At 53.2% G+C, this 13822-nt stretch overlaps 1 protein-coding gene across 4 annotated transcripts in view; it reads left to right on the forward strand.

Annotated features, from left to right (window-relative positions):
* Positions 1-13822, forward strand: part of Septin9 (septin 9) — a 161578-nt gene that overhangs the window by 57367 nt on the left and 90389 nt on the right. The window contains exon 1 of one of the 4 annotated variants that reach the window (XM_021175473.2): positions 9321-9666. The exons of the other annotated variants lie outside the window; for them this stretch is intronic. Coding sequence (XP_021031132.1) covers positions 9612-9666 — 55 coding nt within the window. The 5' untranslated portion in view covers positions 9321-9611. Of the gene's footprint in view, positions 1-9320; positions 9667-13822 lie in introns of those variants that run through there. 4 annotated transcript variants of the gene reach the window in all.

Consider the following 13822-nt stretch of genomic DNA (forward strand, 5'->3'; position numbering starts at 1 on the left):
TTAGGGTCTCTATTGCTGTGAAAAGACACCATCACTGTGACCGAGGCAACTCTTTCATTGGGGCTGGCTTACAGTTTCAGAGGTTCAGTCCATTATCATCATGGTGGGAAACCATGGCAGTGTGCAGGCAGACATGGTACTAGAGGAGTTCTGCATCTTGATCGGAAGGCAACCAGGAGGGGACTGGATTTTATACTGGGAGGAGCTTGAGCATAGAAGACCACACCTACTTCAACAAGGCCACACCTCCTCATAGTAGTCCCTCTCCTCCTGGGCCAAGCATTCAAACACATGAGTCTATGGGGCCATAGCTATTCAAACCACTACTTTAATGAAGACAATCCGAGAGGCCTTCCTGGAGGCTCCTCTCCCAGATTATTCTAGGCTCATCAAGTTGACTATTGAGATTAACCATCACACTGGCCAAGGTAGAAAGTCCAGGTGTTTTTGAGAGAGTCACCATCTCCACCCCTGGTCTTAGGAGGCTTTCGAGGCTGTGTGTGCAGACTCCATGGCCGAGGCCTAGTGGATGGGATTCCAGTTCCTTGGCAGCGAAGAGCTTTTCATGTTGGCTTTTTAGGTTGACCTTTTGTCAGGCAAAGGATGAGGAGGGGGAGATGTCTAAGTTCCTTTAGGCCAGTCCCCACTGAACACATTGATGTCTTATCTACTCCTGATTGGGGGGCTGCTGCTCCCTAACACAGGAGCCCAGGGTGAGCTTCCAGTGATAAGAAGTCCTAGGTCCTCCCTATTTGCTCTTCTGCAAAGCTGATGTCTAGTTCCTTGATTGACAGTGTGAGTCAGCCTGAAAACTCTCTCTCTCTCTCTGCCTCCCATCTCACTTCCTCTTCCTCCTGCTCATCTCTCTCATCTCTGTTTCTCCCTGAAGGGGACCCTGCAGGTGGTCACAGCAGGCAGGTCAGAGGTGAGATGACACTCAGGCTGTGTTCCCAACCTTCCTGCGCCCTCTCTTCCTCTTCCTCTCCTTTTCCTTCTCCCTCCCTCCCTCCCTCCCTCTCTCCTCCCTCCTCCCTTCCTTCCTCCCTTTCTTTCAACATGATCCCATGTAGCCCAAATTACTACTTAGCAGAGGATGACCTTGAACGCTTGGTAGTCCTGCCTCCACCACCCAAGTGCTGGGATTATAGGGTTCTACCACTTGGTTGTGGAATGCTGGAGTTTGAGCCCAGGGTGGCATGCATGCCAGGCGAGTGCTGTACCAGCTGAGCTCCACACCCAGCCGGATTCATTCATTTGCTGTGCTGCGGATGGAACCTAGAGTCTCAAACCTGCTCAGTAAATACCATGGCGCTCTCTCTCTCTCTCTCTCTCTCTCTCATCTCATAGCCCAGGCTAACCTTAAGCTCACTGTATATAACTGGTCTTGACTCTTGCTCTCTAACTCTCTTGCCCCCTTGCTCCCCCTCTCCCTCCATTCCCTTCTCCCTTCTCTCCACGTGGCCATGGCCGGCCTCTCCTCTACTCTCTCCTTCTCTCTGCCTTTCTCTGCCTCTACTGCCCTCTTAACTCCCCTCCCCATGCTCTGAATAAACTCTATTCCACAGTAAAAAAAAAAAAATTGGCCTTGACTTTATCTTCCTGCCTGCCTGATTCCTGAGTGCCAGAATGTAGGCCTGTGCTACTGTGCCCAGCTTTTGTATCTTTCAAAAGGCCAAAAGTGGCGGAAGGCAGATGGAGCAGCAGTGCTGGGTACTAAGATCCCCATCCCTGTGAGTGTTCCAGAGTGGAGTGGGCGGGTGTCTTAGTTAGGGTTTCGTTGCTGTGAAGAGACACCATGACCACAGCAACTCTTGTGAAGGACAGCATTTTAACATTTAAACTAACAACATTTATTAAGGACCAGCCCCGTAGAGATGAGGCTGGCTTACAGGTTCAGAGGTTCAGTCCGTTATCATCATGGCGGGAAGCATGGCAGCGTCCAGGCAGGCATGGTGCAGGAGGAGCTGAGCGTTCCACCTCTTGTTCAGAAGGCAGCTAGGAGAAGAGGGACTCTTCCACACTGGGCAGAGCTACCAAGCAACTTCCTCCAACAAGGCCACACCTCCTAACAGTGCCACTCCCTGTGGGCCACCCATACTCAAACCACCAGAATGGGCATTCTGGGACAGATGGGGAAGTGGGTTACAGTAGAGCTGTAAAGGGCAGATAAACCTTGCAGACCCTCTGTGGGGTACAGGAAAATGTCTGTCCTTCTGCCCTTCCCAGCTTGGTACCTGTTCCCAGTTGAGTCATTTCTCTGTCTGCCCTCGGGGGTCCCACCTTGGGGCTGGTAGAGGCATTGTTAGGGTCCCACCATGGTCATAGGCGGGGATGGGAGGTGCTTTCTGGGGGTGTATCACTGGGATAACTGTGGTGACTTTAAAAATAAACGCTTTCTTCTTACTCTGAGCCACGCTGACGTGGAAGTAGGGCAGGCTGGTGACTCAGCCCTGGTCCCTACACTGCAGCCGTGGCAAGCTGCCTCCAGCCTCAGACCCCATAGAGCAAGGGTGCTTGCTTTAGAGAGGGTGATGAGGAGGCCAGAATACTGCAGGCCTCTGGGAACAGCCTGTCCTTCTCTGATGGAGATGGGGCCCAGCCAAGAGTCCCGGCAGTGCAGGGTGAGGCGCCTTCAGCTGGCACAGCCTGAGGGGCAAGCTTAATTGCTTACTGTCCTGAGACTAAGAGCCAGTCTAGACACACTTAAGGGCCAGTCTAGACACCCTTGCTAGGTCCCTTATGTACCTTATGGATCCCATTCCTTGGTCCCCCTCCTCTGTTTCTGCATCTCCAGCTTCAGGTGGGGAGCCAGGATGCTAGGGATATTAGTTCATTCCAAAGCTGATGTAGGAGGAACATGCGGTAGTTGGGCTGAAGAGAGAAAGAAGGTACCAAGGGAGGGTGCATGAGACACAGAAAGAAGGGCATTGTGTCTCTCTGCCATGTGGGGTATAACTCACATGAATTCACCATCGATACTCACTGGGTAAGCTATCAGACAAGCCCGTGCTCAGAGCCTAGGTGCCAGGGCTCGGCCAGTGAGGGGAGCCATGTGAATGTCCTTTCTACTCTTGCTCCCTGGGTTCTCTAGATTTCATGTCTTTTTAACCTAGAGCTTTTCCAGCTAAGTTAGGCATGGTAGCACAGGTTTGTAATCCCAGTATAATCCCAGTACAAGGAAGAGTTAGCAAGAAGATCAAGATTTCAAGGCTACTCTGTCTCAGAAACAAAACTCCCTCAGATTTGCAAGGGAAACTGGAAATAAGCAGGCCAGGCCATGTTGACGTGTTTGGTTCTAGGGACGGGGGATGTGGGGTTCCGTAAGCTGTGTGCTGCAGTGGTGATGGTGGCTCTGCCCTCGGGGACATGGGGTGCGGGTGCCTTTGGAGCCAGAGCGGAGCATTTGCTGGGCTCTGAGGCCGGGAGCCCCTGGGATGGCTCAGGAGCCCACGTTTAGAAGACTTACACGAGGAATGAGGAGTTTGCTTACAATGCCCTGGCTGCTGTGGTCAGGCTTTGCTGTAAACGTTTAGCATGAAGCAGGCCCAGCTGGGGACTGGGAATTAAGGAAGATTAGTCATGTGGCTCTGTGAAGGGAAGCCTTATGTCTTGGGTGGGTGGTGGCGTGGCCTTTGTGGTCCCGTTCACATTTGTCAGCTGTGCCCATCAGGAGGCTGCCCCGGGGCGAGTTTCAGAGTGGCTGGCCTGCAGGAGACTTGGTCATCCAAGCTTGGAGAGAGCCCTGACAGAAAGGCCCTGGAGTGGCCCATCTGGGAGCAGGACTCTGCCTGTGTTTCTGCATTATTTATTTATTTATTTATTTTTGGTTTTTCCAGACAGGGTTTCTCTGTGTAGCCTTGGCTGTCCTGGAACTCACTTTGTAGACCAGGCTGGTCTCGAACTCAGAAATCCGCCTGCTTCTGTGCCCCCCCCCCCCGGGTGCTGGGATTAAAGGTGTTCGCCACCACACTTGGCTTCTGCATTATTTTTAAACTGGGATGTCTCAGTGTGATGGGAGAGTTTCTGGGGTGTCTCAGTGTGATGGGAGAGCTTCCGCTCCCTTCAAGCCTGTTTGGACCAGTTCCTCTATCAGGAGTCCATGGATACTACCATCCAGTAAAAGGAATTGTGTCCCATCATTCAGTGGGCTGGACTCGAGCTGGGGAGTCCCAGTAGCATGTCTAGAGGTGAGGTAGCAACTGTATCTGAGGGTTTTTTTTGGGGGTGTGTGTGTCTGTGGATGGTCATTCTGTTGTCAGAGACTGAAATTACAAACTCCATAGGGAAGAGATTCGGGGATGTCCTGGTGGAGGAGATAGCTGGTACAAACGTCCTGGGGCAGGAGGCATCATGAGGAACAGAGAAGAGGCCGGTGAACTTAGTGCATGGCTGAGGCCCGAGCAGCTGGAGGAGGCAGTGAGGGGTTTGTTCAGTGTGAGTGAGGCCCAGGGGACATCTGACCTAAGCCTGGAAGCCTGGAGTGTCTGGAGGAGGAAAGTGGGTGGTCAGTCAGGAGCCCGGGTGGGGGTGGGGTGGGGGTGGGGAGAGCATGGGAGAGGGAGGAGCCAACACAGTAAGAGGATGGGGGTTGGTGAGAAATCTGGAGAAGCTGCTATTAAATTCTATATAGACAATGTAACTAACATTAGCTACTTCTATAGGAACTAGAGGAACTGGTTAAATTAGGAATAAACTACAGGAGCTGGAATGGTGGCTCAGTGGTTAAGAATGATCACAGCTCTTGTAGAAGACCTGGGTCTTCTCACCACCATCCATGACTCCAGTTCCAGGGAATCTAATGCCTTCTCCTGACCTCCGTGGGCTCCTGCATGCTCGCCATGCACAGACAGACGTACATGCAGGCCGACACTCCGATACATAAAACAAGTTAGAAAGGAATGAAGTATATGAGTTATTGTTTAAAACGATGCTATATGGAATTATCACATGACCTCATCATCATACTTCAGAGTCGACCCCCGGAAGAACCAAGGGCAGCAGTGCAAACACGCATTTGTCTTCACGTTCACTGGAGATTGGATGTGATTGCAACAGTGAGCCCAGAAGCCTTGTCAGTGTGGCTTCTGTGTGTGGAGTAAGCTTTACTGTGTCCATACACTGGGATGATTGTCACAGCCTGGGGACAGGCTGGGCTACAGAGTGAGTTCCAGGCCAACCTGTGATGCACAGTGAGACCCTGCCTAAAAAGCCGATGATGTATATATAGCCAGCGATATGGTTCAGCCAGCTAAGAAAGATGCTTGCTGCCAAGCCTGATGATCTGTGTTCAATCCTCACATCTGCATGGTAGCAGGAGAGAGCTGACTCCCACAAGCTGTCCTCTGACCTCCGTATTCATGCTGTGCACATGTGTGTGCGCACACACACACAATTCATAAACATAATTTAAAATAAATGAGTTACTTAAAGTAATATAAGCAAGACTCCTTAAAAAATAACTCATTTAGTTTGATGTGCATGGGTGTGAGAGAGCCGGAGTCACAGACAGTTGTGAGCTACACTGTAGGTGCTGCGGATTGAACCCAGGTCCTCTGGAAAGCAGCCAGTGAACTCAACCACTGTCTTGTAGGCAAAAGGGTCAGGTCCTAAATGTTATTTTAACCCTTAGATTGCCGCTGTTAAATAGCATCCAGCTAGATACTAGAGAAAGGTGCTTAGCCTGGTCCCCAGTTAGTTTGGGGTACACTGGCCAGCTGTTTTGATGTTGAGGATGAAGGGAAGGGAATGCAGGAGGATTAGCAGATACGTGGCTTGAACATCTAGGGAGGCCACAGTAGCTCCATTTTGCCAGGATGGTGACTTCTACAGCTTAGGGGCTGGGGAGGATTCTACAGTTCAATTGCACTGTACCTTGTATACAGTGTATATGTAGTGTATATGCAGTGTATGGAATGTATATACAATATATACAGTATATATACAGTACACATATAGTGCATACACACATATATAGCATATACACTATATAGTACATAGGTTTATATATTGTATATATGACATATATAATATATATGGTATATACAGTGTATATGTAGTAGTGCACACAGCATATATTGTATGTATGGAATTCATATACAATGTGTACAGTATGTGTGTAGTATATATATAATATATATGTGTGTATATGGTATATGCACAATATATAGTATATAGGTGTATATATAGTATATAGCATAAATATAGTATATATGGCATATACAATGTATATATAGTGTATACAGGCCCACAGAGTTGAGCCATTGGGTTCTACCCTTGACTATATTATGAGGGGGCTGGTCTTGTCACTCACTGACTGGAGCATCCTGTCCAAAGTGCCGGGCAGGGAGCCACAGCCTCCCTGAAGAGGCCACCCCCACTGCTGAGTCGCTTCCTGCTGAGGCTGTACCTGGGCTCAGGGGTCAGGGATCCTGATGTGCAAGCCAAGCGGCTGTTTCCGCAAGTCCTTCCTGCACCCTCTTTCCCAGGCTTTTTATGCTCCATTCCCCAGGGCTGAACCTATGGGCTTCCTCTTCTAGCCCATTTCTTCCAATGTTCAAAAGGAAAAAAAAAACCAAAAGAAAAAAGAAAAGTCTGACTGTATTTCTGGCTCTGCAAGTCGGCTAGACTCAGGTCCTTAGCCCCTCCCCCAAGACAGTGAGCTGCTGGACCAGTCCAGTTCACCAGGGTCACCAGGTCACCAGGTGGCCTCATAGGCAGCTTTGTCCTAAGACTCTTTGACTTGATGGTGTGAGCTTAGGTCTGGCTGAACTAACTGCCATACATTGGCTGGCTTCACAGCACAATAGAAGTGTTCTATGCCACACATGTTACAGGGTCTGCAGGGATGTGTGCCATATGGTTCCAGAGAGGAGAGCCTGCCCCTGAGGCTCTAGGTTGAATTTTGGCCTCTGGCTGCTGCTCTTCGGTGGCTGCTTCTGACTTCAGAGGGTGTTTGTCTCTGACTTCTTCTCTATCTGTTATCTGGCCTTTGAGTCCAGGACACATGCTGATCCCAGGGAACCTCATCTGCCCACCTGTAGCACAGACCCTTAGGCTAGGTCTGGTCTCGTTGTGAGCATCCAGTAATCATGTTATCTCTTTGGGGTGGACGGGAGCTGTGGCACACCCACAAGCAGGCAGGCCTTCTGGAGAGTTTCGCTTGGAGCACAACATCCTCTCCTTGAAGCATGGATTACAGAACTCTGAGCCCTACAGTTCTTTCTTCAGCTAAATTCAAGGCCAGAGCCCAAGACTATAGAGAGGGAGTTGGGTGACCACCTAACCTAATGAAAGTCCCAGAATGCCACAGCCACCACATGTAATCCAGGACAGCTGGGATGATGAGAGGGGCTGAGGGGGCTGGGGGTGGGTGGGACTGGTTCAAAGCCAAGTGGCAGTTGGGTTATCCTGGAGTTTGCAGAAGGTAATTATGGCGAGGAGAAGGGAGGTACCCTGCTGTTTCCCATTGTCCTCATGGGACCGAAAGAAAAGAGACACAAGGGTGAACTTCCTATTGGGAGGATGGCCAAACCTGCCTTGGCTTTGCTGATGGAGGAGCCTGGGCATTTAGCAGGTTCCCAGGCTGGTACTTCGGACGGAGTGGTTACAGTGTGGAAGGGAAGCAGAGGGCTGGGTTGGTCAGCACCCACTTCTATTGTCCCATGGAGTCCCCGGGGGCGGGGAGAACTCCTTGAAGCCTGCACCCTGGCTGGGCTCTCCATTGGAACACTGTGGTGTGCTTGGCTCCTCTGCCTGGATACAGGCTGAGCAACAATGCGCTGTGTCTCTGCTAATCTGCACTTGCCCTGGGGAGAACAATCGCTCGGGTGTGTCTCTGTGTACCAGGTGCTTTTTATAAGAAACACCAATGAACAACGCCCACTCAGGTTGGACGCTGTCCCAGGGACCCGGCATCTTCCCAGGGCTTTGTGGTAAGGGCCTCAGCTTCTTAGATTGGATCCTGAAATCCCCCAAATGTGGGATAGGCAGGTGACCTGGTGATAGTCAGACTGCCAGGCAGGCTGAGACCCTGACAGAAGCCATCAGGGGTGCCCACTGCTCCTGAAGTAAGGCTTCCAGAAGGATGGGGGTGCCGGTGCATCTAAAATGGCCGTGGCTTTGCACTTCCCAAGCCCAAAAGCTCACTTGGTTGAAAATAGTTTTTAAACCATCTGAGGCATGAGGGAGGGAGGGAGGGGCACATTTTCTGAAATAGGAAGGACTCTATTCCAGCAGCTTAAAAAAAAAAAGTCTCACCAAACCTAGCCCAGGCTTCTCCTCTCCTCTGCAGCCTCACCAGCCTCTGCAGGTCTCAGCACTGTTCTTCCCTCACTGAGAATGGTGGAATAGGGAGAGAGCAGACCCAGACCCAGGACAGCTCAGATACTCACACTGAGCACCAGGGGATGAGTTTCTCGCCCATTCTGCAGGGACTTGTCCCCAGCTATGAATCCATGCAGCCCTGATTGAACAGAGAGGTCCCAGGTCTAAGGCAGTGCCCAGCAGGCAGGAGACTTGGCTCATCCAGGAAGTGGTGAACACCGCCTCCCCCCACCCCCAATCCCTGGGGACCCTTCCTAGTAACTAGTGTTTGTTGTTTCAGTATAGCCCCGTGGTGGTTTTATCTGCTTGCCCGGTGGATGTCTGAAGTGTGAAGGCTACTTGGACGAGAAAGGCTAGGCTGTGGGTACCCACTGATGTAGAAGGAGCCCAGGACCAGCCTTCTTCCTTCCTTCTGATGTTAGGAACTATGGTTTCTCTCTTCTGGAGGGAAGGTCGTGGTCCACTCTCTGTACTCAGGAAGCCCATACAGTGGAAGGGGGGAGGGGTGTTGCAACGATTCTTCAGAAGGGCCACCTCTCCCTGCCCTATCCCTTCCGTAGCACCTACCCAAAGGGTGCAGCAGCGACCCCCGGGGGCACAAGGGGGTAGCAGTCCTCGACGTGTGGATGCTGAGAACTCCCGGGACCCTCATCTCTGTAGTGAACCGTCTAGGGTCCTGCAGACCCACACTAGCCTAGCGCTACAGCTTAACCCTTGCAGGCCCCGTGCTTATATGCGAAGGAGGCACTCAGGAACTTTGGCTGCGTAAATAAAACCTCGGGCAGCAAGAGCACTGCGCCCAGGGAAGGGGAGGAATCTTGTCCCCCTCGGCGCCCGCCGGCTGCTGTGGCCCGGCCTCCACATCCTCTACATCCGCCCACATCTGGCCGCGGAGGGGCGTGAGGGGGAGGGGCCGAGGCCGTGTCTGTCGCGGTCCCCTGGGCACCCGCCAGGAAGGGAGAAGGGGGGGGAGCCCAGGTCGTGTGCCTGGGACTCTGCAGTCCCTGTAGAAGCAGCTCTGGTTCCATCCCCTCCAGGCCCAGTTTTGACAGGCGGGCGCAACAGCCAGTGCCGAGTCGCGGAGGCCGGCTGGGGTGCGGGAACCTGATCCAGCCGGGAGGCGGGGGCGGGGCGGGGGCCCGGGTGCTTGGGGAGGGGCCGGCGCCCGCCTTCCTCCCCCATTCATTCAGCCGACCGTGGGGGCCGAGGGGCTCCGGCGGCCAGCTCTGCACCGGGAGCGGGAGCGCGCAGGGCCCGGTCTCCTCGGGACTCCCTGCGCACCAGCCACCATGTCCGACCCTGCGGTCAACGCACAGCTGGACGGGATCATTTCAGACTTTGAAGGTGGGTGCCCGACCCAGCGGTTGCTTGGCGAGCTGGGCAGGAACCTCCAGGCGGGCCTGAGACGGGACGGGATGAGCACGGGAGAGGCAAGACCCGGGTTTGCTCACCCTGGGGCTCTGCGCCCCAGACCCCTCATTGCCTAGTTGGAGAGCCCCATTAAGGGGTCCTGTAGACGATAGACTCTATAGTTGGGGGCCACGCGCCCCCTGGGGATCCCAGGTTCATGCTGCCTCTGGGTTGTTCGTCTTTTTATTGTTGTTTGTGTTTGCTCTGGGACTGTCGTCTCCTCGAGGGCGGGCTTGACTTCTTGGGAACAACCCCAGGAGCGCAATTCCACTCTGAAAAGCAGTGGGTTTTCTTCTTTTGGTGCTCGCCCTCAGCTCTCACCAGCGTGGGAGTTAGTTCCCCTCCTCGGATCCAGTGGGAGGCCGAATCCTCAGGGTGGACCTCCTCCCCTCCCCCACGCCAGCTCCGGGGTTGGGGCTGAGCCCAGTCCCGGGGCTGGCAAGGGCTGCCAAGTTGATCGGCCCGCAGGCCCCATGCATCCGAGGGGATCCCAGCCCGGCGAGTCTCAGGGTCCAGGGTGGGATGTCCAATACCCACGATCCAGGCCTGGGACATCTTTATCCATCAGAGAGAGAAGAGCCTTGGGAGAGAGGGGGCCTGTGCGCTCACACAAGGACAGAACTCTTGTCCTGAGTTTACAAAGTGCAAAGATACTTGGGGGCCGTTTCCTCCAAGGGTGGGCCTTCCATCTCCGCCCTGGGCTTGCATGCGCGGGCTTTCCAGAGGCCTCGTGACTGCCACTGCCGGTGCCGTGGCCCCTCGTCCTGCGTCCCCCTCCGGAGTAAATAAAGCCAGTGGAAAGGGAGGCTTACACAATGGTGTCCCGCGCGCGTCTGGGGCTGGGTTTCCGAGGGGCGGGCCTCACTCTGCCGGGCCCGGAGCCCCCGCCCCTCTGAGGGGCTCTCAGGCAGCCTTAGGCAGAGCCCTCTGGTGGGCTGTGAGCGAGGGAGGAAGGGCTCCATATAGTTAAAGACGGCCAGGTTTCAGGCTCTTCAAGTGACCAGTTGGGGGTGCTCCAGGCCCCATGACTAGAACCAGGGGGTTTGTCCTGGGCCCACCTGAGGTCAGTCTTATCTCTGAGTTAGGTGATTAGCTATGTGTCAGGATGGGGGGGAGCGCGGGTGGCTGCTGATGCGTTGTGTATTGGCAGGTACAGTCTGTGAGGAGCCTGGAATATCATACCCACTTGGTCACCTCAGTGGTGGGAGCAAGTATCTGTGCTGAATCAAGGCATAGTCGCTACTTAGGAGATTTTGTGCCCCCAACCACCTGGATCTCTTGGAGTCCATGTCTATTTTAAGGTCTCCCCAGACCTGTTCCATGCTGTTGAGCCTTCTGCATGCCCTAGGGACTGTCCTAGCTCCTTGGGTTGCCCCTCTGTGCAACTCTCCTTTGCCCTGGGGCCTTTCATTCTCCTGGAAGTGTATCTGAAAGTCAGCCAATCAGTTCCCTTCTCTGCAAGGTCTGAGCAGGAGGGGGGATGAGGGGGGATGGAGGACCTGGGGTGGGCACTACCTTTTCCGGGTTCTGGTCTCTGTGTTTGCTCTCTGCTCGGACCTAGGGGGCATTCGGGTGTCTGCTTTCATCCCCCAAGGAGTTGGGGACAGGGTTTCTGCAGAATGTTGCAGAAGTCTTGTTGGGGAGGAGAAGTTTGGGGGTTGTAAGGTCTCAGCAGCTGGCTCTCTGCGTTGTGGAGGCCAGCTGCCCCTGCCTCTTTGGTTTCTCTGTGTAACTCCTTACTCGCTGAGTCGTGCCCTCACTGGGCTGCCTCCCAAGCCAGCTTCTTGACCCTCAAATTTAGTTCGAGACAATGGCCACATTGAGAGCATCCTGGTATAGAGGTTGGCAGTCTTGAGGAAGCCAGGCCTGCTGAGCATGCTGCCCTCCTGCGTGCCAGTCTTCCTACTGTGAACTCTGAAAAGCTCAGCTGGGGAATGGAATCAGGGCTTTGAGTCCCCAGAGATTATTAGCCCAGGCTATCACTAGTGAAAGTGTGTGTGTGTGTGTGTGTGTGTGTGTGTGTGTGTGGCACGTGTATGCAAGAGAAGCTTTGTGCTTTGTATAAACGACCGGAAAAGTGACCTCCTAAGTAAGTGTCCTAGAAATACAGAGTTGAGTTGATGTGCAAAAAGGGAGTGGGGGGTTGGGCAGCTAGGCAGATAAAAGGGATGTGGAGAGAGTATGACCCAGCCTAGCATGGGTGAGAGAAGCTGACAGTCTGAATCCAGGCAGGAAAAGTAGTAAGAGACTTGCAGGGAGAATTTGGGAAGAGGGAGACAAGACCTTGAGGCAAAGGAGAGCTCTGATTGTGACAGGGAAAGAAGAGGGCCTTCTGTCCAGAGCAAGGAGCTGAGATTTCAGGATGAGACTGCTAGGAAGTTGGGCCATGCAGGGACCAGTTTACAGTGAGTGTTCAGAGGGGGTCCAGCTACAGAGGGTCAGGTGTTCCCTGATGCTAGCTTGGCCAGGCTCAGCTGGAGGAGCCCCCAGTTTTTGCTCAGGCTTCCTGCGGGGTGTGTGGGGCTCTGCCAGATAGTTGGAGGAGGGAGAAAAGAGCCAAGTTGGCTACAGCCACTGGGGCCCATAGCCTCTTTGTGAGGCTGGACAGATGGGCTCATGAGATGGAGCACAAAGGACCTAGGTGCTCCCCCCAGGGAGCTCCGGCTGGCAGATGGCTCTGAGCCATGTGTATCTCTGGGGCTCTGGGGGTGTTTTTTTGTTTTGCTTTGTTTTGTTTGTTTGTTTGTTTTTAATATAGCAGAGAGCCTGCTTGCCTGCCCCCAAGGAGGTTTGGAGTTAGCAGCTGTACCAGGCAGGAACAGCCTGCCCTACAGGGCAGAGGGAAGTGATTCATGATGGGTTAGGATTCCCAGGTCAGTGCCGTGTGCCTGTGGGGCTGGTGGATCCGGCCTGGAGCTGTGTGTGCTGGAGTAGGTGTGCCAACCGGGCTCGAGTCTCAGTCTGGTCGCAACTGTCTCAGACACTCATTTCCCCTCTCATTTTCCATTTGTTTTATTCCAGCTGTCCCCATATATCCCCCATCCTGTCCCCTCCCCCCACCCCATCCCCATCTGAAGCACAGGCCACACTTGTGATCATAACTGGAGGTCTTGGTGGGATTCAGACTTGGTTTTTCCATCCCTGGGGACTGAGGGGTGGTAGGACCCTTGAAAGACATGAACGTCTTGTGTTCCAGTATCTATCTTTGGTTTCCTTTCAAGGAACCCCCCCCCCCATCCCATTCCCTAGGGATGCCAAAGGTCTCTCTCTTTCTCTCTTACTATGCTGATTTAGATTTTAATCTTGATAATCTCTCACCTGCCTGCAATTGATTTTCTACTTTCCCACTTCCCAGCATCAAGGGTTTTGAGTCAGCGGTACTACCCACCCCTCCCCCACGAGGTGACTCTGAGACCCACCACTGTCTGTGACTGGGTGACTGAAGGAGTCATCCCTTTCTTGCTCCTTTTCCGGTCAGCAGAAGCGTGGGGCAACTGGATGGTATGTTCTTCCTGAATGGAGGCCAGATCTGTTATCACAAACACAGTTACAAGCTGGGTCCTTGTGTAACAAAAGCCTCTTCAAGTGCCAGCCGCTGGCCTGTTCTTCTCACCAGCGTCTGCTGTAATCAGTTTTACACCTCCAGAACAATCCTGAGAGTCCTTGATGTTTGTTGAAACAGATCTGGCCCAGAAGCCCAGGCTCTCCAATCTGAGTGGCAAGACTTTTCTCCGCTGTCCCAGGGAGGCTCTTCTGCACCTGGTCCTGAACAGCCTGTGGTCCCTTTCCCCCTCTATAGAGAGGTGACCAAGAAATCAGGGGTCATGTAGACACCTCTGGGACAAGGTGGTGGTGATAGCTGAACCCAGGTGCCACTTTGTTCCCTAGAGGAAAGGCCTGTTGCTTGCAGGTAGCTGTAGACCTGGCCTCTTAATTAATGCCCTTGGGCCTTCTGTGTGATGAATTCTGAGATTTCCAGCATACACTCCTGGCTCCTGGGAATCATTGCCTCACTGCTGAGGGGGATTCAAGATTCTAGGGCTTCCTGCAGTGAAGAGGAGCTGGCCTCACACTTTTTTTTTTTTTTTTT

Source organism: Mus caroli, chromosome 11, assembly GCF_900094665.2.
Source record: "Mus caroli chromosome 11, CAROLI_EIJ_v1.1, whole genome shotgun sequence".
NCBI lineage: Eukaryota > Metazoa > Chordata > Mammalia > Rodentia > Muridae > Mus > Mus caroli.